Raw genomic sequence first — 27,431 nt, 5'->3', positions numbered from 1 at the left:
CCACAATCGGACGGCCTCAAAGGGAGGTGCGCTCCCAGTTAATAAGCTACGAAGACCTGCTGTTCTTCCGCCAGGGGACAGCTGAAAAGTTAAACCTGTACAACGGAACCCGGCCTTAGTCGAGTAGGCTACCTCCACCCTCCACCTTCAGAAATTCAAATTACGAAAGGTCGGCAGGTAGACTTTCTGGAAATGGAGGTAGACGCTGCGGACACGGCCCCGCCAGGAAAGCTTGTCAAGCAAGGAGCTGAGGCGGTATGTTTTTGTAGGAGTAGGAAGGAGAGAGAGAGAGAGAGAGAGAGAGAGAGAGAGAGAGAGGCCTTTTGGATGTGCACGCAGCGTGTGTATGAGAGCATATTCTTGGGGAGAAAGGCCATTGTGAAAGAGCGCTTTTCAAAGAAGTATAGACATCCAATTCTGGACTCCAAGATTACACAGAAGCGGCTTTATGGGGTATGTGGCACACACAAGTACTGTGACATTTCAGTGGATACCCAAAACTTTACTCATATTTATGCAAAACAGCTGATAATGTCCTGTTAAGTACAAGTCTGCATGTGCCATGTACCTATGCACTTAAACAGTGCAGTATGGTAATTGACATACTTCAGCTGAGTTTGGAACATTGTACATTCATATTGAATAGATTAAGGTAAATAATGCTTAACACTCCTGTCTGCAGGAGGCTCGGAGCGTCGCAAAGGCTCGAAGGCTCGGTGTTGCCACCCCTGCCCTTTTTGCTGTGGACTCCGTCCTACACACAATTACTTTTGAATTCATAGATGGCATGTCTGTCAAAGATATCTTGTTGAGTGCTGGTCCCTTGCCTAGTTCAGGTTTGTTTTGAGACTCCTTAGTTTAGTATACTGTTTTTGGAAGAATTTTTGATGGGGGCACATAAAGCAGGAGGCAAACTGGAGGCCATTGCGACCAAGATAGGTGTAGCCATAGCACGACTTCATGATGGTGGGCTCATTCATGGTGACCTGACAACTTCCAACATGCTGATACATAGAGAGACACAAGACCTGGTGAGAAACTTATGATGTTGTGGTAGTGTTACATTCTCACCTTATTGTGTAAACTGAGTTGCTTCTTAAATTGGACAATGTGTGTGTTGATTTTTTCTTATATGTATGTCTATGCGTCTCCATATACAATACATGTGCATGTACATGCATTTATACACGCCTGTGTACATAGGTATATGTGTGTGTATGCATGTGAAGCACACACTCGATGCTCTGCCCTCTATAGTGTGACTTCCTACTGTGTGGACAGGAGGTGGGGTGGATTTCTGGAAGAAGGCAGTAATTATGTCTGAAGCCCCCCCCCCCCCCCCCAAATGATAAAAAAAGCAGCTAAAAACCTAGCGCCAGCCCTCTCTCCCTTTTTCTGGTTGCAGACCAGCGAATTCTCTCTCTTCTGCCCGTAGCGCCCCAAAGTCACCTTATCTTTGCCGGGGGGATATGCCCTATTCTTGCCGGCTGCCAAAGACAATAAAAGCGAACCTCTCTCACACTCTCAGTCTTGCAGAAAAAGCCAGCGCTGAAGCAAAGGGGAAGGTGCTGCAGATTTCAGCCGCGAAGTCACCGCCGCCGGTGCTGCCTTGAGTGTACTGGATGTTGCCAAGACCGAGTAGGCCAGGTCCATCGCGAAGAAGTGCCTTTGGAGAGCGTTTCTGTCGCAACAAGTTGCTGTTTTTCTCTGTTTTCAGCCCATAAATGTCGAGGACGGGGCTGATCTTCCGAGAAGGAACCTGAGAGCACACCTCTTTTGTGTGTAGGACAGAGAGGTTTCTGTGTGCAGAGATCTCTTCCGGGGAGTTGCTTTCCGAGGATCTAGTTGCGTTTCGAGCGACGAGACTTTGGAGGTAACGTCTTTTCATGTTATGATCTCTGAGTATTTATTTGCAGGTGTATTTCCTCTTAGCGAGGGAGTAGAGTAGAGGAAGGCACGAGTCTTTGCAAGAGAAAAGCGCTCTGAGGAACTAGAGCGAGATTAATCCAAGGGTTTTGCACTTTGGAGTAAATTCATGGATTTGAGAGTTGTAAGACTTTTGAGTTGGGATTCGGAAGTTGAGATTCCCAAGGAAGGACTTCGCGTCTAGGAAAGCACCTAGCAGAGTTGTTTCGCAGAAAGAGGACTTTGGGAACAGAGTCGGAAAAGAGTTACAGCGACACCATGTCCCTAGTCTGGAAGGTGAGATCCAAAGGCGAGAACCTTGGTTCTCGAGGATTCGGAATAAGGAATGGAAGTTCCTTGGAATAGGGTGTTGCCCTAGGAGTAGGAAGCTGAGGCTTCCAAGAACCATCGAGTTTGATTCTGGAATGAACATGGTAATACGTTCGGTTCAAGTGCTTGCATAGACTTCTTTTCAATAATAAAGATACTATTACGGGGGGTGGGGGACTAACCCATCTTTTGGTCCGAGTACTGTGTCTATCTTCTCACTCTATATCCCTCTCTCTATTTTACTTTGTATCCTCTAGCTTCAGAGTTAAGTGATATGTTCTATTTATCCGAGTGTATTTTATATTGTTATGCGCTCCCGTTTGTGACAGTGGTATCAGAGCATGGTCTCTCTCTCTCTCTCTCTCTCTCTCTCTCTATGTGTGTGTAAAGGAGGAGGACTCTGGGAAGATACGGGGAATTCATGACAAGCCAAGAGAGAAGTAGGCAGGCGGAACGCTAAGTCCTGCTGGAAAAGCTCGCGGAGTCGAATTTTTTTTTCCCTCTCTGCAAGAAGTCAATAAGACTTGGGATTCTCTGAGAAGGTGACAAGAGCATGATGCTCAATAACTTAGAGAATTCGAGAAGCGGAATGTTCGAGATCCTTCAAAACCTGGAATTGAGTCAAATTTACTTGTTGAAAATTCAAAGAAATTTGAAAGAATTTTTTTTATCATCCACAATTTCACCTCACTACTCTTTCAGAATATCCATGAACATCCAGTCCAGAACCATAGCCAAGAAATCCGTGATTTCTGGAAGGACACGTAGAAGGTCTCTAGACCTTAGAACACTCCAGTCAAGTTTGATGGAAGGGGAGATGTCCCGAAAGCTACCGCTTTCATTCGACAGTTTGAAGTTGCCTTCTGAAACAACAATTTCTTACAAGAGTCGAAGATGAGGCATGTGACCAAATACTTGAAGGGGATTGCGAGTGCTTGGTCACCATTGGTGATATACCAAAGCTTTGCAAGGAAATCACAACAAGACTTGGACTCAATTCAAAGCAAAATATTTTGAGAATTTTTCTTTTCCTCTACACCTTGAGGAATGTATCAAAGAAGATTGGGATCGGTTTGCCCAATAGTAGCACGAGCGAGTCACAAATTACATGGACAAGTATTGGTTCACTTTGGCAAAGGTGGCTCCACTCTTGACCCTCTCTGAGGAAGAAAAGATGAAGAAATTCAACGGACTTTCTCCCCAACTTCGTAAAAGCATGCAAACATATCCGCAACATACGCAACGGATAGTGGAGTCAGCCATGCAAGCTGAAAGTGTACACTTTAGCGTCAAAGAATCAAATCCCCATAGTGGGACGGGAACCATTGAACACAAAAACAACGGATTTTTGTTCTCTCTCCTCAAAGGATACGTTGCTATTCGAAGAAAGTTCTGGAGTAAGGGTATTTGATCTAACTCTTGAGATTTTGAACAGAAGACCCTCAAACTTTGAGTGAAAGGACATGTCTTTGATCAAAGTTACAACTTTGAGGAAATCATAAAGTTCGTTTTCTTTTTCGCACAAGGTATGCATATGTTAACTAGGACGATCACTCTCGAGTGTTTATGAGAGTAGGATCAAGTTGGAACATTGTTGTATGAGATAAATTGGTTTGCTACCATTCGGAAGGTCGCTAAGTGATCTGATATTGAGTAGTTTCTCCATAGAGTACCCGCTACCGTGGATAGGACATTACGACGGAATCATTTCGAGCTTTCAAGGAGGGAAAAGTTTTCACTAAGCTCGAGTACTCTCTACGTCCACACCCCCCTAACTATTAAGGGAAGGTATGGTAGTGCTTTTCGCACAAGTGAATGAACACTCTCTTTCTAAGAGAAGGAGCAAGAGATGGCTACGGCTTGTGCTCGTGGAATTCCATATTTGAAATCCCAGTTTATTTGATGAGCGGGTTTGCTCTGGAACGAAGTCGAGGAATTATCTGGTTGAGCGTGTCCGCTCTGAGAATCTTACAAAAAAGAGGAAATCTCCCGAGTTCACAAAAGCTCTAGCACAAAATGAGTATTATGTACACCTTCGGGTACATGGATAACACATGGAGATGTAGACCTTGTTGTCAAGGTGAGTCGACTACCAGTCGAATTTTTTTCTACTAACCAGAACGATATGAGCCAACTTCTTTTTTAGGAAGTGGGATGGTATTTGAGACACCTCTCTTGAGCGCCTTTTTGCGCGCCATGATATTCTGACACAAGAATCTTTATGTGGGATGTGTTCGATCGCTTTGAATTTTTCTACTAAGTAGAGAGTTTTTTGATGGTCATTGATCATCGTCTCTATTACATGGATTGACCATTGAAGTAGCAAGTTATAGTTGTAGCATATGCTTCTCCATAAGCCGGTCAAGTACCATTGACATACTGCTAGTGTAAGCATGAACTCTTACGTTCGTAAGTTCCAAGGTAGAAAGAATTGCCTTAACCACATATGGGAGAACATCTCTGATATTCAAAGCAGGTTCATTCTACTGCGAACCAAGTTCGAACATACGTTCCGAGAATGCTATGCCTAGAATCTTATTTGCCTAAGATTCTGCAAGCCGTCATTGATGCTTGCAAGGTGAAACAATTTTGATGATATCCGCAAGGAAGAGACGCTGATTGTCACGAGCGTGTGACTACTATCTATCCTTTTTGTTGATTTCTTTCCTATTATTTATTTATTTCCACTTTTTGGAAAACGCCCCTCGGGAAATCTAACTGCCCTGCATTGCATAGCTAGCGTGGAACTGTTTAGAGGGAGTCCAGGCCTGAGGGCAAGAGAGCACTAAGGTTGGACAAGGACTATGGTTAGCCAAGTGGGGTCATTGACTAGCCAAACTGGAATCCTTTGTTACAGAGGCTACATTTCAGTTCTGGGTGTGGCTACAGTGTACAAAGAGGGTCGGATTACCTAGAAAGATACAATGGCAACATCTCCTAAAATTTAGGGAATTGCTATTTTGGGACATGAAAATGTGTTCGCGTCATTACCTCCGGAATGACAAGGGGAACATTTTATTACTCTGCAGTGAAGTCAACCGGGCAACCGGTCGGGAGATTTTTAGGCGGCAACCCCGAAACGGGAAAATGCTTGTAAATGTGCCAAGTGGCACCTTCTGGTGCACTTTCCTCATGCAACAAGAAATGGCGCTGAATTTTAAGCTGAGAGAGGCTCAGTTTCAGATTTTGTCACAGGTTAAGAACTATGGAGTGCTTGCTTTCCCTCCTATGTACAGTGCGGTGCCAGGAGTGATGCCCTGCACGCTACGCACTGCCCTCTCTCTCCCCTATGGCAGTATGTTATGCCCCTCTAGTGGGCTTTTCAATTGACCTATGTACAGTTGTGTGGGTTCATGTGCGATTGCTGAGCCAAGAGCCTCTTGCACAGGTACTGGATTAGCTAGCGGCTAATCCCCCGTAGGTACAGGTGAATTCAGAGAGGTTTCACGCCAGAAATCTCGTTCGATTCAAAGGGCAAGTAGCCCTACAGGTGCGGGAGCTCGAGGACTTGCTACAGATGCGATCGGCACGCGAAACGGAGCCCGAAACAGTAAATTACAGCCTGCTGTGTATTTTTGCAGGTTTAGGGTTTTGGCCCTAAACGGTCCCTAATACCCCCAGGAGGTTCGGGGATGCGAGGGGACTGCTGTACAGGTGATCTGGCGCATTTTCGGGGCTGAAAACAGAGAATTCAGCGTGCTGCAGATTCTCGCCAGGTTTTGCAAAGTGCCCGTATTCGTCGGAAAAGTCAGTCAATGCGTGGGAATACTGACTGTGAAGTGTCCTAGTACAGTTATGTTGTCGAAATCGGGCCGGAACAGTTGAAATTCAGCCAAGCTTGTGCGGGGCAGCTTGTAGGGAACCACAGCGTTTGTTCCCTCTTTTAAACAATAAAGAAATACCGAAAGGGGCGCCTAAGTTAGAGGCCAATCTGGTGTCGGTCTACTCATACAGGTGCAATCTAGCAGCGTGTATCCCTTTCCCCTTTGTTGTGTCTTGAAAGTACAGGTAGAATAGACGACTAATAATGGGTGAAAGCTAAATCAAGGTTTGAAGTAAAGTCTACCGCCCTTTTTGAAAGTACAGGCTGGTTTCATGGTTCCATCCCGGGATTAAATCACTTTTTCCCATAGAGGTGAGCCTTGGTCAGTTTGGGCTTGAAGACACAGGGGATCATAGACTAGACACAGGGAATTGCAATTATGGCTGACAGACCAGATGATGTGACTGAAGAGGTTTCCTCTTCACAGGGTCAAGAGACATATGAAGCGGGTGAGTCTTCAAGACCACCACAGACGGATGATGATATATTCAGGACCCAGTTGGCTACTGCTGTGGCTATGTTCACACAAGTAATGCAGAACCCGAGGTTTTTAGCCTTTCTGCAACCTCCTCTTCCGTCTCAGCAAGTTGGGTCACTGGATCGTATTCAGAAGCCTGTTAAGGCTTAAGCACAAGTGATTCATACTGCACAGTCAATGGAAACACCTGTACACTTGACAGAGAACATGCAGTCTCCACAACCTGTGCCTAAGGTGCAAGAACAGGTGGCTGAGATGCCAGTCTTTCAAGCTGTACCAGTTAAGCCAGCCACTTTTCAGCAGCCTATAGCTGGTTCTAATGGGCAGGGAAGCAACCTACAGGCTATGCAACAGGTCTTCCCACCACCTTCAGTACACCCTGGCTATTTTGGAGGTGGATCGGTATTCCAGAGCATGGCTGGTCATGCACCTGGAAATCAGTTTTACACGCTAGGAACAGTGTTCGGGGGTGCTCAAACGATGATGCCTAACCCCATGTATGGTGTCACGGGCATGCTACCATGGTTTCAAAGCACTCAGGGCCAATTTGGGATGCCACAGGCAAATTTTGGTATGGCTGGAATTACAAATCAGCAGCCAAATATGGCATTTCTAGGTCAACTTAATTGCGGTCAGGGAACACAAATGAACCCTAAGAGTGTTTCCATGTTTCAGTCACTTCCATACGACAATTTGACGCCGCTGGAGAGGCCAACTCCGTACAAAGAAGGTGGCAAAGGTGTGACATTCACGACCTTTACAGGGTTTGATGACAGGAAGAAGGCTCTCTCATTCCTCCAGTAGTTTGACAAGGCCTATGCAGGGGAAAACTTTACAGAGGCTTTAAAGGTCCGCAAGGCAGTCACTTTCTTGACAGGGAATGCGGGACAATGGTGGACAACTTTATTGCTGCAAGGGCAAGCTTCGTCCACATGGATTTACTTCAAGCAGATTTTTGCAGTAGCATGGTTATCTGATGACTTTGAAGCAGATGTCATGACAGAATGACACCAGCTTAATGCTGCCACTTTCAAGAATCTGGATGACTACAATCGTAAGTTTTGGAAAGCTCTACTTCCAGTAAATTCCTATAGGTTTGTGCCATTGACAGAACAGATTGAAAAATATTGTTGTGGCCTACCCAAAGGATTGAGAAAGTACTGTACGAAGACTAAAGTCACTACTTTGACGCAGCTCATCGAGGTAGCAAACACTGGCAATGGTTTGCTCAAGGGAGAAGATTGTGAATTTAATACTGGTGTCAAGGAAGGATCAACCAAGAAAAATTCAGCGAAGAAGCACGTTCCCAATGAGGCTCCAAAAGGGACTCAGGAGCCAGCCAACGCAGGGAAAGACAAAGCTTCGGCTGAATCAAAAAAGGGACCAATAAAGAAATGGAAAAGACGTTTTCCTCGCAAGTCGGAAGAGCAAAAGGTCGTGAGGTCAGAGAACAAATGCTTTATCTATGAGCAGCCTGGCCACATTGCTTACAATTGTCCTACAAAGAAAAGGCCAGCTGATTCTGAAGACAAGGAGGACAGGAAAGGAAAGAAGCCCATGGCTGGTCTAGTGCCAGATATGGTGGGCAACAAGCCAAATTCATATGCAAGTGAGCTTTGCAGAGCATGGGGAAAGGTCAGGGATCAAACAGTGCTTATCTTCTTTGATCCAGGTGCCAAAGCTAACTTCATTTCCCCAGAATTGGCTTCAAAGTTGGGAATTAGACCTGAAGAGATGGGGTATACAGCAGAGGCAGGTTTGGCATGTCCTGGCCATACAGAGGTTGTGACACCCGTCATCGGAAAGTTGCGCCTACATATCCAGTCCTATGTAGACGCTGAAGAATTTTACATCATGCCACTGGACGGATGTGATGTGTTGTTAGGTATTCCTTGGTTGTTTCGAGTACAGGGAATCATGGATGCCTACAACAAAAAGATCACTGTACAGAGCAAGGGAAAGACTCACATTCTGGATGTAAAGCTTAAAGGGGAGTCTATTCCCACTGTATCAGCTTCTGCTATTACTTCTGTAATGAAAAAGCATCTTTCTGCGTACTTGGTTTTTGCACGTGAAGTGTCAGATTGTGATGAATCAAATTTATCTGTGCTAGATAAAGAAAGGTCAATGTTTTTACAACAGTATAGTGACTGTTTTTCCGATTCATTACCGTCTCAATTACCGCCAGAGAGACCCGAGGACCATGCGATAGATTTGGTGCCAGGCAGTAGCCCACCAAATAAGCCTCCGTACAGGGTTAGTGCGGCTCAGCAGAAAGAGATAATGGGCCAAGTACAGGAGCTGTTAGAAAAGGGGCTGATTCAGCCCACTTCATCCCCATTCTGTTCTCCAGTGTTGTTGGTGATGGCTCATGGCGTATGTGCATCGACTACCGTGCACTGAACAAGAATACCATCAAGAATAGGTTTCCTATACCTAGAATTCATGATATTCTGGACAAATTAGAAGGAGCAGCTATGTTTAGCAGGGTAGATCTAAAGAGTGGGTACCATCAGATCCGCATTAGATCAGAGGATGTGCACAAGACTGCTTTTAGAACGACGTTTGGCCTTTACGAATTTTTAGTGATGCCCTTTGGTCTCACAAATGCTCCTGCTACATTCAATAGGATGATGGACATAATTTTCCGTCCACACCAACAGTTTGTTTGTACATTCTTTGATGACATGATAGTCTACTCAAAGAATGAAGAGGAGCATAGGCATCACTTGGCCATTGTGTTCAAAGAGCTACGCAGTCATAGGTTGCTCATCAATGCAAAGAAAAGTGAATTTTTTTTGGCAGAGATTCATTTTCTCGGACACATTGTCTCAAAGGATGGTGTCAGAATGGATCCTGCTAAAGTTGAAGCGATCAAGTCATGGCCAGATTTGAAGATGATGCACGATGTCCGAAGTTTCTTGGGACTATGCTCCTATTACAGAAGGTTTATTCGAAATTTCGCTGAGATTACTTCACCTTTACACGCTCTTCAAAAGAAGGCAGTCACCTTTAGATGGACGCAGAAAGAGATTTCAGCTTTTAATCTCTGAAAGGAAAAGATGACTTCAGATCCAGTCATTGTGTTGCCAGATCTTAGGATGGTCCAGTGTGACGCCTGTGGTAGTAGCATTGGTGCAGTGCTAATGCAAAATGGCAGGGTAGTAGCCCATGAGAGCAGAATTTTGCAAGGGCCAAAGATGACCATGTAGGTCTATGAGAAAGAGTTACTGGCTGTGATTCATGTGCTCTTAAGTTGGAAACACTACCTGCTAGGTGCAGATTTCGTTGTTCAAACGGACCATCAGACCTTGCGATACTTCTTGACACAGGCAAAGTTATCTGAGAAGCATATGCGATGGGCAAATATCTTGTCCATGTTCCACTTTCAGATTGTGCATGTGGAAGGCAAGAAGAACGTTGTGGCTGATGCCTTGTCAAGGAAGCCACAAATTTCAGCTGTGTCAATTCCTCATCATCATGAACTTGATGATATGAGAGAACAATATGCAAATGATGAAGATTTTGCAAGGGTCTTCGAGCAGCTAATGGATGGACAACGTCATGAACACTATCTTCTTAAAGACGGGTTCATGATGATGCATGGCAGATTGTGTCACAAAGCCATTGCGACGCAAAGTTATAGAAGAGAGTCATGTCCCACCGTATGCAGGGCATCGTGGCATCGATGCCACAGTTAAAGCGGTTGAGACATTCTTCTATTGGCCTACATTGAGAAGAGATGTGGATGCCTTTGTGCGAGAATGCCTAATTTGCCAGAAGCTCAAGTTTGACAGGCAAAAGGCACCAAGATTATTGCAACCACTACCTATTCTAGACAAACCATGGGAAAGTATTGCTATGGATTTTATCTTTGATCTTTCGAGAACGCAGACAGGAAACGATGGTATTTGGACCATTATTTGCAGATTCAGCAAGCAGGCTCATTTTATTCCTGTCAGGAAGAAGATAAAGTCTTTTCCAAGGCCACTTTGACCTTCTTGTACATTTCATCCATGTCTTGAACATACTTATCTGCTGCAAATATCTTGTCCTTTGTATGCAGTATGGGAGGAACTTTCTTGCCACCTTCAACTATCTCAAAAGGTGCCTTGCCAGTTGATGAATGCACTGTATTATTGTATGCATACTCCACCCTGCTCCCACTTTCCTTTATGCTCTGACACATAGCACTTCAGCAGATCTAGGACAGTAGAATTTGCCTCTTCTGACTGCCCATCTGTTTGAGGATGAAATGACGAAGAGAATTTGAGCGTTGTGCCCATATTCTCAAACAAGCATCTCCAGAACAAACTTGTCATGCGTGGATCACGGTCGCTAACAATCGACTGTGGCATGCCATGATACTTGAAAATATTGCTCATAAACAAGCGTGCCATCCAAAGCAAAAGAAAGCAACTGATCGTCACCGTCGTGAAGTGGTATTTTCACTTGGTGATTGGGTGCTTCTACGCTTTGAAAAGGCAAGGTTAAAGAAGATGAAGGGCAAGGAAAGACTGTTTCCAAAGCTCAGCATGCATTACTATGGGCCTTTTCAAGTGTGTGACATAATCACTGATGTTGCATATAGGCTGAAATTGCCTAAGAGTTGGAAGATTCACAATGCGTTTCACGTGAGTCTTCTCAGACCCTATGTGGGTGATGTGCCAGAAGATATGCCAGCTGAAGATTAGCCGGAAGTCGAGAAACTTGACGAGATCTTGGTCCCGGAATAGATTTTGGCACATAAAGAAAGAAAAGTGAAAGGCAAGGTTGCTAGGCGTTACTTGGTAAAGTTCAGAAACTATCCACCAATGGATGCTAAGTGGATGGAAGAAGGTGAACTTGCAGAGTCACCAACTGTGTTATCACTTTACCTTGAAGCCTTCGATTTGCAAACTACCTTGACCCCTTGAGTTTCAAAGCTACATGGATTGTCAGTGTGACAATGGCTTTTGGAACAAATGATGTACATGGTATTTAAAGTGAGCTCAAATGAAATACCTGTTACATGAATGTTAGAGCTGTACAAATTGTCAGTTTGGCAATTGCTCTTATGGAATGTCAAAAAGTGTGCTTAGTACTATAGAAGTTATTATTTCTTGTCAGTTTGTCAAGAATATAGTAATTGCTTCTATTAAAGAGTACATGTGTAACTGCATTCTTAAACTGTCGGTCTGGGTATGCTCAAAAGTGTTACGGGATCCAACGTGTACTAAAAGACAGTGGCAAAATGTGTGGCTACCATTTTGTCATTGGAAAGTTAGTGACTCAAAGCAATGGCAGAGTGCAAAGCTACCACTATGTCATTGGAACAGGGTTCACACGCAGGCAATACATGTGTCGACGAGGTGGTGAATACACCAGGGTTGACAATGAGCATGTATGTGTCGTACATGTGTTGACAGGTGTTGAATTATGAATACATCAGTGTTGACTGTGAGCATGTACGACATAGATGCAAACGAGGACGTTTGAGATTTCAAGAGGGGGGTATGTCACCAGCGTGTGACTACTATCTATCCTTTTTGTTGATTTCTTTCCTATTATTTATTTATTTCCACTTTTTGGAAAACGCCCCTCGGGAAATCTAACTGCCCTACATTGCATAGCTAGTGTGGAACTGCTCAGAGGGAGTCCAGGCCTGAGGGCAAGAGAGCACTAAGGTTGGACAAGGACTATGGTTAGCCAAGTGGGGTCATTGACTAGCCAAACTGGAATCCTTTGTTACAGAGGCTACATTTCAGTTCTGGGTGTGGCTGCAGTGTACAAAGAGGGTCGGATGACCTAGAAAGATACAATAGCAGCATCTCCTAAAATTTAGGAAACTGCTATTTTGGGACATGAAAATGTGTTCGCGTCATTACCTCCGGAATGACAAGGGGAACATTTTATTACTTTGCAGTGAACTCTGCCGCGAAGTCAACTGAGTGCCCAGTCGGGAGATTTTTAGGCGGCAAACCCGAAACGGGAAAATGCTTGTAAATGCGCCAAGTGGCACATTTCAGTGCACTTGCCTCATCTATCAAGAAGTGGCGCTGAATTTATAGCTGGGAGGCTCATTTTTGAGTTTCCTGCCACAGGTTAAGAGCTATGGAGTGCTTCCTTTCCCTCTATGTATAGTGTGGTGCCAGGAGTGATGCCATGCACGCTACACACTGCTCTCTCCCTTACGTGCAGTTATGTGATGCCCCACAAGAGGGCTTTTCATTTGACTGATGTACAGTTGTGTGGATTCATGCGCGATTGCTGAGGCAAGAGCCTCTTGCACAGGTAGTGGGTTAGCTAGTGGCTAATCCCCCGCAGGTACAGGTGAATTCGGAGAGGTTTCACGTGAGAAATCTCATCCGATTCAAAAGGGCAAGTAGCCCTACAGGTGCGGGAGCTCGAGGACTTGCTACGGATGCGATCGGCACGCGAAACGGAGCCCAAAACGGGGAATTACAGCCTGCTGTGTATTTTTGCAGGTTTAGGGTTTCGGCCCTAAACGGTCCTTGTTGCTAATTGGACTATTTTCTTATTTTTAATGATTAATTTCTTTTTTCTAGGATATTTTATTGTGTACACTAAGAACTCTTAAAAGATTGTAGCTACAGGAAATGCCATCAAGAACGGACAACTCTGATGTGTCATTTGAAGGGTGACGGTAAACATCGCGAAGGAGTTTTCGTAAGTTCGGTGGAAAGGGCAGGGTTACGAGTGCCCCTGATGCGCCACATGATGGGTGGCGGGTGCATCAGAAAGGGGGCATTCCGTAGGCTAAGGAGGAAATCCGAACTGAGTAAGAAAATACGTGTAAGAACGCAAGCACAAGAATAAAGATGGGTTCAAAGAAGCTTTTTACGAAAAGCAGGACATTCGCGGGAGGGTAGATGCTTTCCCGCGAGGAATCTGTGTCTGCATTGCATCTGTGCCCGTGTACTGCACCCGGGGACGCCTGGAATGTGTTTGTGTAGCATCGATTTTAACTCACCGAGTGGATTTTTAAGTTTGAACAGGTTCACACTTTATTTTAAAGTTTGGCCGCCCACTTTCAAGTGGGCAGCCCTTTATTAATAAAATAAAGCAGAGGCCCCAAAATCCTACGCAAAAGCATGGTACGGACAGGCTGAAACAGCGATCTCTTCTCTCTCCTCTCTCTAGAAGCGCCAGAGTTTTTGTTTCTGTGCCTTATTTCCGCCGGGTGCAAGGGCCTATAAAAAGGCAGCTAGCGTTACAGTTTTCTACATCGCAAGGAGTAGCAGAAGTGCCAGCGCTGAGGTTTTGGAGCAAAGTGTGGCGACGGGAATCTGTGAGTGTTCATGTGACGACGGAGTACGGAGGTCGCTTTTCCGAGCGAGGAGCGACAGGTATAATTTGTCGATACGCATTGCGAGTTGTTGCTTTGTGTGGTTGTGTTGCAGGTACTCTACCTTGAGGAGAAGACTACGCATGAAGGCTTCGGCCTACGCTAAGGAATTCCGGGAACGGAATTCGAGATTGCTTGCGGAGCTCCGTGCTCTGAGTACAAGCAGGAATACAATAGAGAGAGTGATCTCTCGAGGATTTCCCTCACGGGAAGGCACGACCTTTGAGTCTAAGTTCCCTCACGGGAAGGTACGACCTTTGCGTCTAAGATTAAGAACAGAGGGGTTTCTCCGGTTCTTGTGCTTGTAAAAGAACTCTCCCTGAATAAAGATACTCTTTACGGGGGGGGACCAGCCCATCTTCTGGTCCCCAATACTGTGTCGATCTTCTACCTTCTCTCACATTTGCAAAGTTTATTAATTTTCAGATTTTCTAAGTGCTCGTGTACGCGCCTGTTATGTGACAGTGGTATCAGAGCTCGGACTCCTCTCTTTCTCTGCAAAGAAGGACGATTCCGGGAAGAACGTGAAGAAGCATGTCGAACCAAGGGAGAAGCGTTGAAGAGGAGCTTCAACAGGTGCGAGCTTAGCTTGCGGATTTGCAACAAGTCCTACTGTTGCCAGATGTCCAAAAGCTCTTGGACGGAATGAAGAGAACGAATGGAACCGATGCCGCCAGGCATCACACTGTTGGCGTGAGGCCACTGCAGGAAAGAGAAGAACGCGTCGAAATGCACAAAGGATCTTCGGATCGGGAACATGCCGAGGTGCACAAAGGATCTTCGGATCGGAATGAACGGCCTACTCCAAGGAAAGGCCAGGAAAAAGCGCTCTCTTTGTTAGACGAGAGCAAGGACATCTCTATCTCATCTCCATCTTACTCTCCTGATATACTTCTACTTCTCAATCTTCTCGCAAGAAGAAGGAAGCCGCTACTACTACTACCCTACATCAATCTAAAGATAAGCCTCGATTCAAGAAGCATGGTCGCAAGTCTCATCATCGCATGAGTCGTCAAATCGGGCGACAAGGACATCAAGTTCGAAACCTACAACGGACGGAGAGATATCTCCAAAGCATTGTCCTTCATCAGGCAGTTTGAAGTCGCCTTTACCAATGGGCACTTCACAAAAAGATCCAAATTGCTCCATGTGGGGATGCACCTCAAGGAAACGGCAAGTAATTGGTGGTTAGCCAAGATTTTGGAAGGTTCTCAGGCCAGAACTTGGGAGAGATTCAAATCTGAATTTTATGAACAGTTTCTTCAGCCTGACTTCGAGCAGGACATACGGAAGGAATGGGACTGGCTCGCCCAGAAGGAACATGAGAGAGTAACGACCTACCTTCATGAAGATTGCCGATGAGGAAAAGAAATGAAAGTTCGAAGCGGGTCTCCAACCGCAGCTTCGAAAGAGTATGAAAGTGTATCCGCATGACACTCTTCAGAGGATGATGGAGTCAGCAATCATTGCTGAGGATTTGCACTCAATTGGGACGCCCAGAAAAATGGAGCATAACACTTACCGTGCGAGACAAAGAGGGGTCTACGATGACCAAGGGGTCCAAGGAAGAAAACGTCCTCCATCTAGGGACTATGATCATTCTAAGAAGCCAGAGGGCAATGGCAAGCGAACTAAGTATCTCTCTCCTACTCAACTTCAAACCTTCAGAGAGGAAGGAAGATGCTTCTACTGTGGCGAGAAAGGACATATGAAACTGGATTGCCCGTTAAAGCAGCAACGGGAAGAACACGCCCCTACTAGGCAAGATAAAGCAAGGAAGGAACCCGCTCCACTAAGCTTGAACTCTATTCCAGATGTTCAAGGAAACACAGAAACGGAGAAAGGGAAGCGTCAGCTTCTGAAGGGCTAGGGGTCTTTGAACAACCAGCGAGTACTGATTCTTTATGATCCAAGATCCACGGATAACTTCATCTCCCTGGATACTACAGAACGTTTGTGCCTCACACCGGCTTAGCTTGGCACACCGGTTACATCCGGATCGGCATTGGAGGGGTTGACAACCAATGCAACTCCCGTGCAAGGACAGCTCAATCTTCGGATTGGCGAGTACAAGGACCGTGAATCATTTTTGATGGCACCCATCGAGGGATGTGATATCATCTTGGGTATGCCATGGCACTTCCACATGACACCTGTCCCCGATTATGTGGAAAAGACCCTCACTTTTGATCATGGGGGTAAGAAAATAAAGATTCATGCTGATGCAGGAGATTGGCAGTTCCCAATTGTAAGTCATATCTCCATTAAGAAAGAAATGAAGAAGTGTGTTTTTGCTGATTTTTGCACGTGAGAAGGATAAAACTAGTGGGGAATCACTCTCTAGTTTGGAAATTAAGCGTTTTCAATTTATTGAAAAGTACAAAGATTGTTTCACGAAACACTCCCTGATGAACTACCTCCGGTACGCCCGGAAGATCACCGCATAGATCTCATACCGGGTAGCTCGCCTCCCAATCAACCCCCTTATCGGGTGAGTCTTGCTCAGCAAGAGGAAATTTTGAAGCAAGTCAACAAGCTTCTAGGGAAAGGGTTAGTACGGCCAAGTACTTCACCCTACTGCTCTCCAGTTCTATTGGTGCAGAAGAAAGATGGCACGTTTCGAATGTGCATAGACTATAGGTCTTTAAACAAGATCACGGTCAAGAATCGCTTTCCGATCTCTCGGATTGATGATATACTTGATAAGTTGCAGGGTGCAAGTGTCTTTAGTCGCATAGACTTAAAGAGTGGGTATCATCAGATACGGATCGCCCCTGAGGATGTCCATAAGACTGCTTTCCGCACAACCTTTGGACTATATGAATTTTTGGTAATGCCTTTCGGCTTGACCAATGCTCCTGCGACGTTTAATCGCATGATGGACTGCATTTTCAGCCCGTATCGAGCTTTTACGGGAGTATTCTTTGACGACATACTCATCTTCTCTAAGTCAGAAGAGGAACATCGGAAGCACTTGGACCTAGTGTTTCAAGAATTGCGAAAGCATGAGTTGCATGTGAATGCAAAGAAGAGCGAGTTCTTTCTCTCAGAGATACACTATCTCGGCCATATAGTCTCTCACAATCAAGTGAGTATGGATCCTGCCAAGATCCGAGTGGTAGAAGATTGGCCTATTCCCACTATGGTACACGATGTACGTAGCTTCTTGGGATTATGTTCGTATTATCGAAGGTTTGTCCGAGGATTTTCCCATGTAGCAAGACCACTTCATGATTTGACAAAGAAGAAGATCCCTTTGAGATGGAGGTCGAGACAACAAGGAGCTTTTGATCGGCTCAAGTACTTGCTAAGCCATGGACCTATTTTGATAGTGCCTGACTTAAGGAAACCATTTGAGGTTCACTGCGATGCTTTAGGCGATTGCATCGGAGCAGTGTTAAACCAAGAAGGCCATGCAATGGCTTATGAAAGCAGACGGCTTAAGGATGCAGAGTTGCATGCATCAATCTACGAAAAGGAACTTACGGCTGTGATTCACGCCTTATCCAACTGGAAGCACTATCTTCTAGGAGCGGATTTTGTGATCAAGACTGATCACCAGAGTTTGCGGTATTTACTTACACAAAGGAAACTATCTGAGAAGCAGATGAGATGGGCAAACTTTTTGTCTATGTTTCACTTCCAGATCCTTCACACGGCTGGGACTAAGAATGTGGTCGCGGATGCATTGTCTAGGCGGCCAAGGGTGAACGCATCACTTCGGTGTATCACCAAGAATTAGAAGCACTACCGGATTTGTATCCGAATGATCCAGACTTCTCCACCGTTTGGGGAAAGCTACATCGTGGAGAGAATGAGTTTCCCTATTCCATTCGGGACGGTTATCTCTACCACCATCAGGCCATATGTGTGGTGGAACCATTAAGAAAGAAGATCATGGATGAAGCACACGCTTCGCCTTATGCCGGTCATCGGGGTATTCTCCCTACGACCTTAGCAATGGAAAAATATTTCTTTTGGCCTAGCCTTAAAGTAGACATTGATAAGTATGTCAGGGAATGCTTGGTTTGCCAAAAAGTGAAGTATGATCGGCATAAGACGCCTGGGTTGCTACAACCTTTGCCTGTGCCTAATGAACCTTGGGAAAGTCTTGCCATGGACTTCATCATGGACCTCCCTAGAACTCAGACTGGAAATGACGCGATCTGGACCATTGTGGACATGTTAAGCAAGCAAGCACACTTTATACCAGTCAAGAAAACGATCAAAGCAGATCATATGGCTAGGGTCTTTCTGGCACAGATCTTTAAGTATCATGGAATGCCTAAGTCTATTGTGAGTGATCGAGATCCTCGCATGACAGGAAATTTTTGGCGTGCCTTGATGGATAAGCTTGGTACGAAGTTGAATTTTTCGTCTGCCTACCATCCTCAAACGGACGGGCAAAGTGAGATAACCAATTCCACAATATTGGATATGTTAAAAGCTTATGTGTCAGACCGGCAATCTGACTAGGAGAAGTATTTGCGCCTTGTCGAGTATGCGTGTAACAATACCATACACTCATCGACGGGGAAAGCACCTTTTTAGATTCTCTATGGTAAGCCTTTGCTTCCACCGATCCTTTTAACTAAGGATAAGATCTTTGCAGCAGATGAATTTGTCCGGGATTTGGACACAACCTACGGGCAAGTTAGGAGGGCTATTCTATGCTCTCAGGAAAAGCATAAGAAAGCTGCAGCACAGGAGGAATCTAGACTTAATAGTCGGACAATTAGTCTTACTCAAGTTTGAGAAGGCAAGACTTAAGAAACAAGCGTCTCATAAGGGGAAGGTGGTAAAACTTTCTACCCGTTATTATGGGCCGTTTAAGATCACTAAGCAAGTGAATGATGTCACATTTCGATTAGAGCTACCGCCTAATTGGAGGATCCATAATGCTTTCCATGTCAGTTTACTCCGGCCGTATGTGGGACCGCCTCCGAGTCAGCCTAGTGCTGAGGAACCTCCTGAGGTTGAGGAAACAGAAGAAATACTCCAACCGGAGCAGATCGTAAGTCATCAGGAGCGGCCCCTCAAGTCCGGAAAAATAACACGGAAGTATTTGGTTAAGTTTAAGAACTATTTGAATCTAGATGCTCAGTGGATGACGCAGGAGGAATTAGCAGCTTATCCCGAGATATTGGAGGTATATGTCCAAGCACTACAGTTGAGGTCAACTGTTTAGAAGCCAGAGGGATGTTGCTAATTGGACTATTTTCTTATTTTTAACGATTAATTTCTTTTTTCTAGGATATTTTATTGTGTACACTAAGAACTCTTAAAAGATTGTAGCTACAGGAAATGCCATCAAGAACGGACAACTCTGATGTGTCATTTGATGGGTGACGGTAAAGATCGCGAAGGAGTTTTCGTAAGTTCGGTGGAAAGGTCCGGGTTACGAGTGCCCCTGATGCGTCACATGATGGGTGACGGGTGCATCAGAAAGGGGGCATTCCGTAGGCTAAGGAGGAAATCCGAACTGAGTAAGAAAATACGCGTAAGAACGCAAGCACAAGAATAAAGATGGGTTCAAAGAAGCTTTTTACGAAAAGCAGGACATTCGCGGGAGGGTAGATGCTTTCCCGCGAGGAATCTGTGTCTGCATTGCATGTGTGCCCGTGTACTGCACCCGGGGATGCCTGGAATGTGTTTGTGTAGCATCGATTTTAACTCAGTGAGTGGATTTTTAAAGTTTGAACAGGTTCACACTTTATTTTAAAGTTTGGCCGTCCACTTTTAAGTGGGCAGCCCTTTATTAATAAAATAAAGCAGAGGCCCCAAAATCCTACGCAAAAGCATGGTACGGACATGCTGAAATAGCGATCTCTCTCTCCTCTCTCTAGAAGCGCCAGAGCTTTTGTTTCTGTGCCTTATTTCCGCAGGGTGCAAGGGCCTATAAAAAGGCAGCTAGCGTTATAGTTTTCTACATCGCAAGGAGTAGCAGATGTGCCAGTGCTAGCGTTAGCAGATTTCTCCAGCAGGACATAACCAACCCTAACGTTTTGGTTTGCGGATCAGCCTCGGCGTTTTGCAGATTCATCGCGACGGAACCTTAGTAAGCACCAGCGTTTTCAGTTTTCAGCAGTCAGATTCCGCAGTAGAATCCCCAAACCTCGCAAATCTCACCTTCCCGCAACAGATCCTTGCCGCACGGTCAGATCTATCGTAGTTTGCAGTTTCAGCCAGGAAAAACCGGATTTCAGCATTTGCGTTTCCAGGGTGTCATCGTCGCATCGTCGCCATTGACATCGTCACCGACATAGAGTCAGAATTCAGCAGATAAAGATTTGCAGATTTCAGCCCTTAGCGTTTTCAGATTTCAGCTTGTCTCGTCGTCCTCCTCATCGTCGTCGACATCGTCAACAAGTCCATTGCGTTGTAAAGATTTGTGTAATCAATAGTAGACCACTCTCGCCATAGATAGTGGGGCCCTCGGAGGAGGGTTTGACAACATTTTGGTGTCGTATTCTTCACTCTCTATCTCTCAGTCTCAGTACCTTCATTCACAGTGTTTATCCACTTTGTTTGTGATCACTTGCACTCTCTCACTAAAGGAACAGAAGGCTCTCCCTTCCGTAAGTAAAAGGAACCCTTGAGCACAGTTCGGAGCACTCGTCTTGAGCACAGTTCGGAGCACTCGTCTTGAGCAAAGTTCTACATTCACTTCCGCTGCACCTTACACATGCAATATGGCATGCCCGGAAAAAGGGAAGACATAAAAACGGTGACAAAAATACAAGAGACCGTCACGAATAAGAAACTCGAACAATGCGTGCTGGCTAATCATGCGAAGACAAAATACTTCCTGAATGGGTTCTTTGGAACTCGACTCGAGAGCCAAGACCGTTCTTGGGGGACGGATCATATCTGCAATGAGGTTAGCTTTTCTAGAAACATCATCATCTAAACCCAACTTCCCTATTTTAAAAAAAAATGCGTGTTGTGATTCGGAGAAGACATGATTGCAAGAGTTCTTTTCATGCAATGACTCATGCGTCTCTAGACTGTGGGACTGTGTACTGAGAGAAACAATCATACTACGTGTCTTAACCTCTTTCGAATCATGAGAGTGAGAGACTAATGGCAAAGAAGGAATGTTCTTGTCACAGCGAAAGACCACGGGAGGTGCTTCATCAACTGTTTGAGAGAGAGTGTTTTCTTTTCAATCAATGTGTGGATTATAACCTTTAAACCACTTAATGCCCAAAATCAAATCACATCCTTTGAGAGGAGAAACCACAAAATGACGACGAAAATCGACATTTTGAACCAACACTACCATGTCAGCACTTTCATGCGTGAGCGAAGAGTGCATGCTAGGAGCAAATCGAGAGATCGCAATGGGATCTATGGGGAGAGCTTCTAAACGTGCGTTCTTTACAAGAGAGTCACTAATCACATCATGCATACCACCCGAATCAAACAAGTGCACAATGCGTGTACTATTTACATGACCATAGCACAACATGAGAGACTCATCTACATGATCGTGAGAAACTTCAAACACATTAGTGTGCTCACTGAGTGCATTCACAGACGATGTGGGTTCTGTGGGTTCTTTTGTGGATTCTTTAGAGTCTTCTTTCTTAGGACAATCTTGGTTCATTTGACCTTTAATGTGACACTCAAAACATCTTTTGTCTCGTGCATATTCGGCTCGTTCTGCAGAGTCAACCAACCTCCTAGGATTCCTTAAGCAGATTTGTCATCAGGCGTCAACTTAGGGGTGTCTTGAGTTTTAGCCTTGGCTTTATCATCATTGTGAGACTTCTGTGCTCGGGGTATAGAAGAAGATTGAGAAGAAGAATAACCGTCATGCTTACCAATGGTCTTACTGTGCTTACCTTTCGGTTGGTCTTGAGAAGTACTGCACTTGTTCTTCTTCGGCTTGCCTTTGTTGTGCTTCATTTCTTGTGCTAAGGCAGTCCTTAGGGCTGAAAACTTGCACATCAAACTTCATGTACTTGTCTAACCTAAAGAGGAAAGCCTCCTTGCGATCCTCATCCGATTTACGCAATTGCATGTCAATTTGCAAAATACGCTTAGAAAAAGACATAACAGGGGATCCATTTTGCTTAAGACCGCGTCAATCTTCTATTAACCAATCAAGGTACTGTGGTGGCATGAAGCGAGCCTTGAGCTTGTCTTGGAAGTTGACCCAACTGAAAGAGAGGGATACGCCTTCCTCGGCATGCTCAAGATGATCAACCATCTGTGACTCTTGCGAAGCTTGATACCAATTAATGGCATCACCTGCTAGGTACATGGCAGCAGTCAAAACTTTATTGTTACTTGTTTTCTTGATAGTTGCAAAGTAAGCATTAAATTGATGCAACCAAGAATGAATGAAAGAAGCATCCATCTTACCATCATCCTTACTAAACGCCAACTTCTCAGTGACTGGGTTGTTGGAATCTGCGTCTCTACATGTGCTACCTGATGACTCGCCCACAAGTCGCCCACCTCCTTGAGTGGCTCGGACTTCGAGGAGAGTACTTGTAGGACCAACTACTACCCGCACACTACTGTTAGAATGCCGGTTTTGGGGTCCACATTGATCTTGGTGCAGGAGTGCGAGAAATCGCAAGCTAGGACCGGCCCGCCGAAGTAGCTGGTCATGCACAACGCACACATCAGCTGGTCGTCATCGTTGAGCACGCAGCGATCCATGCATTGGTCTCTCTGCGCCTCTCGCTCTAACTCCAGAGCTGCTCGCTTCTCTTCGGCTGCTATGTGTTGAGCCTCGCGTGCTTGTTCACGCTCGAGCTCCATAGTTGCCCTTCGTTCATCAGCCGCCAAGCGTGCTTGCTCACGCTCACGCTCCATGGCTGCCCTTCTTTCTTCCATGGTGGCGCGTTGCACCTCTTGTTGTAGCATCATGCCCATCGTTGACTTGACCAAAGCGTCCATAGGATTTGGTTCAATCCGTGGCGTAGATGGGGATGGGGGAGGATTGGGAAACAATCCTCCTGGTGTAGAAACTTCTTCTTCTCCAACTCCACTCTCATCACCTTCAAGCAAAGTATCCATTTCGCTTCGGGTGATGACCATGGATTGAGGTCTTGGGGTTCTTGAGGTTCTTGAGTTCTTGAGGGTCGTGAGGTTCTTGAGTTCTTGGCTTGCAATCTGCGTTTAAGAAGGCTTTTCTCTTACCCAAGGTAGACTCTTTCCTTCGGGTGTACCCCTTGGCGGCCTTGCGCTCACACCAAGGTTGCTTTTTCCCACCTCACGTCGATTGGCTTGCCGCTAAGTGCAAGGTCCGTTCTCAATGAGTGGAAACGAGGAACGAGGAGAGGCTGGACAAGCCCTTTTTTTTTGGGTTACTTGCCACTCTTAAAAAACACAAATTAGGGATCAACATGCCCAAGTGGTCTTGGGTTACGTGTGACCACAAAATGCAATTTTTTTTTTCCCTGTGGTTCTTTGTGCTTCTTTTCTTGAGTGATGACATTGAACACTTCCAAAGAGCTGAGCTCTAATACTAATGTAATGTGCACGGAAGTGAATGATGGTGTACGGCTCATGATGAGTGATCAGTGGGTGCTCAAGGTTTTTTTTATTGACGGGAATGGATAGCCTTTCTTGACTTAATGAGAGAATGTGCAATGACCAAAACACGAGAGTGGAATGCAAACTGTGAGTGATTGTGCAAGAGAGTGCTAGAGAGAGAGAGAAGAGACGACACCAGATGGGGTCCTAAACCCCCCTCCAAGGGCCCCACTCTGTATTGCTAGAGAGGTATTTGCTTTAGATTGCACAAAGTCTGGTACAATGCTTCTAGATGCTGTGGTACCAATGATGACTATGTCGACGACGACGATGGAGATTGTGACGATGACGACAATGATGTCATCGTTAAGTTCGGGATCTGCGACGACGAGACTGAAATCTGAAAACGCTAGGCTATCTGCTAAGGATATGCAATTGTGGCACCGCTATGGGGCTGATCTGTAACCAGCGAGTCGAGCGAGGGCTAAATGCAAAGCGTTGGCTAATCTGCAACAAAATGGCACTTGTGGCGAGGAACTGGTACTGGGTCGGGTCAGATCTGACGAGGCTAAGGGCTGAAAACACTAACGCTGGCAGATTTGGGCTGAAATCTACAAAATGCTGGTGCTTTGACAGGGATCTGCAAAAACGCCACTGGCTTGGGCTGATTTGCAATCGCTGATGGATGTCTCCAAAAACGCTGGCTAAATTGCTGAGGAAACGCTAGAGAGGCTCTGTTGCTGCACGTCTTGACTTGTGCACTTGAGCATCTGTTGTCTTCTGCCAAAACTGCAAGCGCTGGCTTTCCTTATATAGGTGGCAGTGTCACAAGGGCGGGGGGGCACCACGTGCCAATAGAAAAGAACAGACTGAACAGACTTTTAGCACTTGAATAACAACTAAACTGAAAGAGAGAGACGACACGCGACACGGAGTGGCGGAATTCCACCCCAAAGAGTATTGGCCCCAAACCTTGGCGCCCCTTTCGGTATTTCTTTATATGGCATCATCAAAGTACAAGCCGGTACTCCAGACTCTGCACCTTCTCCAGGAAGCATGCCAGAGAATGAGCCCTAACCTTATAATTAAAGGCCCTTGGCCTAAAAAGCAGTTTACATGAAAAGCTTTCAAACTCAAAAGCTTATGGTCCAAAAAGCAGTTTACATGAAAAACTTTCAAACTCAAAAGCTTCTGGTCCAAAAAGCAATGCCAAAAGCTGTCAGCGTAAATCACGGAAATCCGTATAGCCTGCCACGTCATCATGCCAGCCCAATTTTCGGAAATCTGCCACGTTGTTGCAGTTTTAGGGTTAGGGTTTCCAGAATTAGGGTTTGCAGGTTTTAGAGTTAGGGTTTTCAGAATTAGGGTTTTTGGCAAAAATTAGGGTTAGGGTTTTCTGCACTCGGACAACCACGTCATCACTCTGCGACACTTCTTCTGTTGCTTGTTCTTCTTAGGGTTTAGGCCCCTCGGCCGGTAGCTCCGTTCTTCAGTAGGTCGACACGTAGCAGTTTGTTACAGGCAGCATGCTGGGTCGAGCAGTATGTGGGAGAGCCCCACGACCTTGCATTTATTAATAAATCAATCATTTATTAGAAGTCTGCCACTTAAGTGCTCTGCATGCAACTGAGTGGGAAAATGAAATCATGCTGGGTTCTAATGCTTGTGCAATCAGAGGGTATGCAACTACTCTAAGTGCCTAGACATGCACGGCCTGGAGGTAGACTCACGAGGGTGCCAGAACACTTCCTTGGCTACCTTAACCCTAGAAGTAGGAACAACTTGTCCACGTACACATAGGGTTAGATGTGCACGTGACATGGGAATATCCTACAGATCTTCCCTTTACTACACAACAACTATCGACTTTCTCTTATGGCCAATTCTTTCAAAAGGCGAAAAAGCTTAAGCAATGGGAAGAACTTCTGAAGCATTGTTTCAATCATACTCATCATCAAAACCCTCAACATCGGCCATAGCAGATCAGCCCATAGCCTCATCACAGTCGTAGATCCATACAGATTTTCTAGCGTTTTGCATTTTCAGCCCTAAGCTTCGCAGATCCAAGCATATACCGCAAGATCCCATCAACATCTCAGCATCTAGGACCATTTTATCAGCATTTGTGCAATCTAAAGCAAATACCTCTGGAGTCTCTAGCGATAGAGAGGGGGCCCTTGGAGGGGCTTCCGGTGTTCTCTATCTTTCACAACTTCACTCATAGTCTCTCTCTCTCTCTCTCTCTCTCTCTCTCTCTCTCTCTCTCTCTGTCTCTCTCGCGCGCGCGTTTATTGCACACCTCTCTCATAAAATAAAAGGAACCTTGAGTACTGATTGAGCACTCAACCCAAGTTATCACCATAAATAATTTCTGCTGCACATTACACTTGGGAAGTATTTCCTGCCGTATGCATTAGCTGGTTTGTACCCAGATATGGACAGATGAATCATGGCCTCTGGCTTTGCTGTTATCTTTGCATTTTGTAGGTACCCCCTTCTCAGCTGGGTGCCTCTTCCTTCGTGTGCGCTCCTATTTGGGAATCGGGTATGGTTGCATATGGGGAGAGGCCTTATTCAGCATGGACATGGTGTGTTGAAAGGATAGAGCGTCAACCCTTGATTTGGAACTCTTATTTGATTTTGTTCGTTTGTCTTTTACAATAGGCAAGTTCCTCTGTGTCCAAATGTTTGTATTTGCTACGTCTTTTTTGAAGGTTTTTCACTTGTGGTCTTTCTCTTTAATTTTCATCCTGCTTTGTAAACCAAGAGTTTGCTTCACTGCTTCATATATTTAAGAGTTTGTGTACTGACAATGGCTTGTATATTGTGCTTGCAAGTTGCAATAACAGTTACCCTATTGCTCATAGAAATCTTTTTTAGCTCGGCTTCATCAGGTAATGATCGACTTTGGGCTCAGCTTTACATCATCGCTATCGGAGGACAAAGCAGTTGATTTGTATGTGTTGGAGAGAGCTCTGCTATCACTCCATTCATCTTCAGGGGATGTTGTAAGCAGAAAAAGGGTTTCATTTCTGCAAGTTTTGAGAAATGGGACCTCGTGCTTCTCCAACAGTTTCTGATGATTATCCATTCTGGTGAAACATGTGCAGATGGAGCTTATTGTTGCAGCTTACAAGAAGTCGTCAAAGCTTTGGAGTTCAACAATGAACAAGCTTGCACAAGGTGATGACGTTGTGGTGTTTTTGTCGAAATCTGCTGCATGTTTGTGCGTAACAAGTCTGTTTTCAAGATCATCTTCAAATTTTAAGGGCAGTTTTGAACACTCAACAGGGTTTCAAGTCCCTAAACCCTAAACCCTAAGCCCTAAATCGTGGTGAACATGTATATGACAATGTGAGGTAATCAGGACGAGATTTTATGCATGTGTGTTAGCTGTGTTTTTGTTTTTCACAGTGCGAATGCGAGGAAGGAAACGCGTGATGATAGGATAGTGCATGATGGACGCGGCCAATGGCATACTGGAGTAGAAGTGCAGTTTTACTGCTACGCCCAATGGCAGATGTCCAGTTGCCGACTGGAGTAGATGCACATTATTATACTGAGACCCAAGTGTTGTATCTCAGAAGAGGCGGATAGTACAGCTTCATGACAGGGATTAACCTGTTTTAGGATAAGCAAATTGCTAGCATAGTGGTAACACATAGTATAGTTGTATTCTTGTGCTTCTCTATACAATGGTCAAAAACTTCATTTGTGAAATCTCTCTCTCTCTCTCTCTCTCTCTCTCTCTCTCTCTCTCTCTCTCTCTCTCTCTCTTTGTGGCGGGTCCAAGACTTGTTGGATAGATCTTTGAGGTTTGGCTACGGATAGAAGATATAGGTTTTCCATGCTGTAAGCTTTGGCTTTGGGGATGTGTTGGTGAGTCTAATTTCCTTCCCCTTCAAATCCTTGTAAGCATGAGAATTTGGAAAATTAACATGTGTGCCTAAGATCTTTATGCCATTTAGCAACAATACAGGGTTGAACTAAACTTGCACTAATAGGTTTTTTTGGGGTTTTTGTTAGATATGATATTGGCAATAACAGTGAAAACC

The 27,431-nt window shown here is 45.1% G+C and overlaps 1 protein-coding gene across 2 annotated transcripts; it reads left to right on the top strand.

The window, feature by feature from the left end:
- LOC147452716 (Protein kinase superfamily protein) lies at nt 1-27,096 on the top strand. Of its 2 annotated transcripts, none has more exons than XM_086518319.1 (7): nt 1-255; nt 340-453; nt 683-836; nt 907-1,031; nt 26,271-26,332; nt 26,487-26,559; nt 26,791-27,096. In XM_086518319.1, exons 1-6 carry the CDS (start codon nt 193-195, stop codon nt 26,542-26,544), a joined length of 576 nt encoding a protein of 191 aa, XP_086374445.1. In that variant the 5' UTR covers nt 1-192; the 3' UTR covers nt 26,545-26,559; nt 26,791-27,096. The 2 variants fall into 2 exon arrangements, with proteins under 2 accessions (XP_086374445.1, XP_086374444.1); XM_086518318.1 differs by having other exon boundaries at nt 3-255; nt 26,271-26,384.
- The last annotated feature ends 335 nt before the right edge of the window (nt 27,097-27,431 follow it).

This window comes from Adiantum capillus-veneris, chromosome 8, assembly GCF_014529385.1.
Source record: "Adiantum capillus-veneris isolate H3 chromosome 8, ASM1452938v2, whole genome shotgun sequence".
In the NCBI taxonomy this organism is placed as follows: Eukaryota; Viridiplantae; Streptophyta; class Polypodiopsida; order Polypodiales; family Pteridaceae; genus Adiantum; species Adiantum capillus-veneris.
This window is presented reverse-complemented; position numbering and strand designations above follow the sequence as displayed.

Coding starts and splice junctions, on each gene's coding strand:
- LOC147452716 (XM_086518318.1), top strand. CDS start 193: ATGGAGGTAGACGCTGCGGACACGGCCCCGCCAGGAAAGCTTGTCAAG. Junction 454..682: donor CACAGAAGCGGCTTTATGGG/GTATGTGGCACA, acceptor TCCTGTCTGCAG/GAGGCTCGGAGCGTCGCAAA. Junction 26,560..26,790: donor AATGAACAAGCTTGCACAAG/GTGATGACGTTG, acceptor TGTTTTTCACAG/TGCGAATGCGAGGAAGGAAA.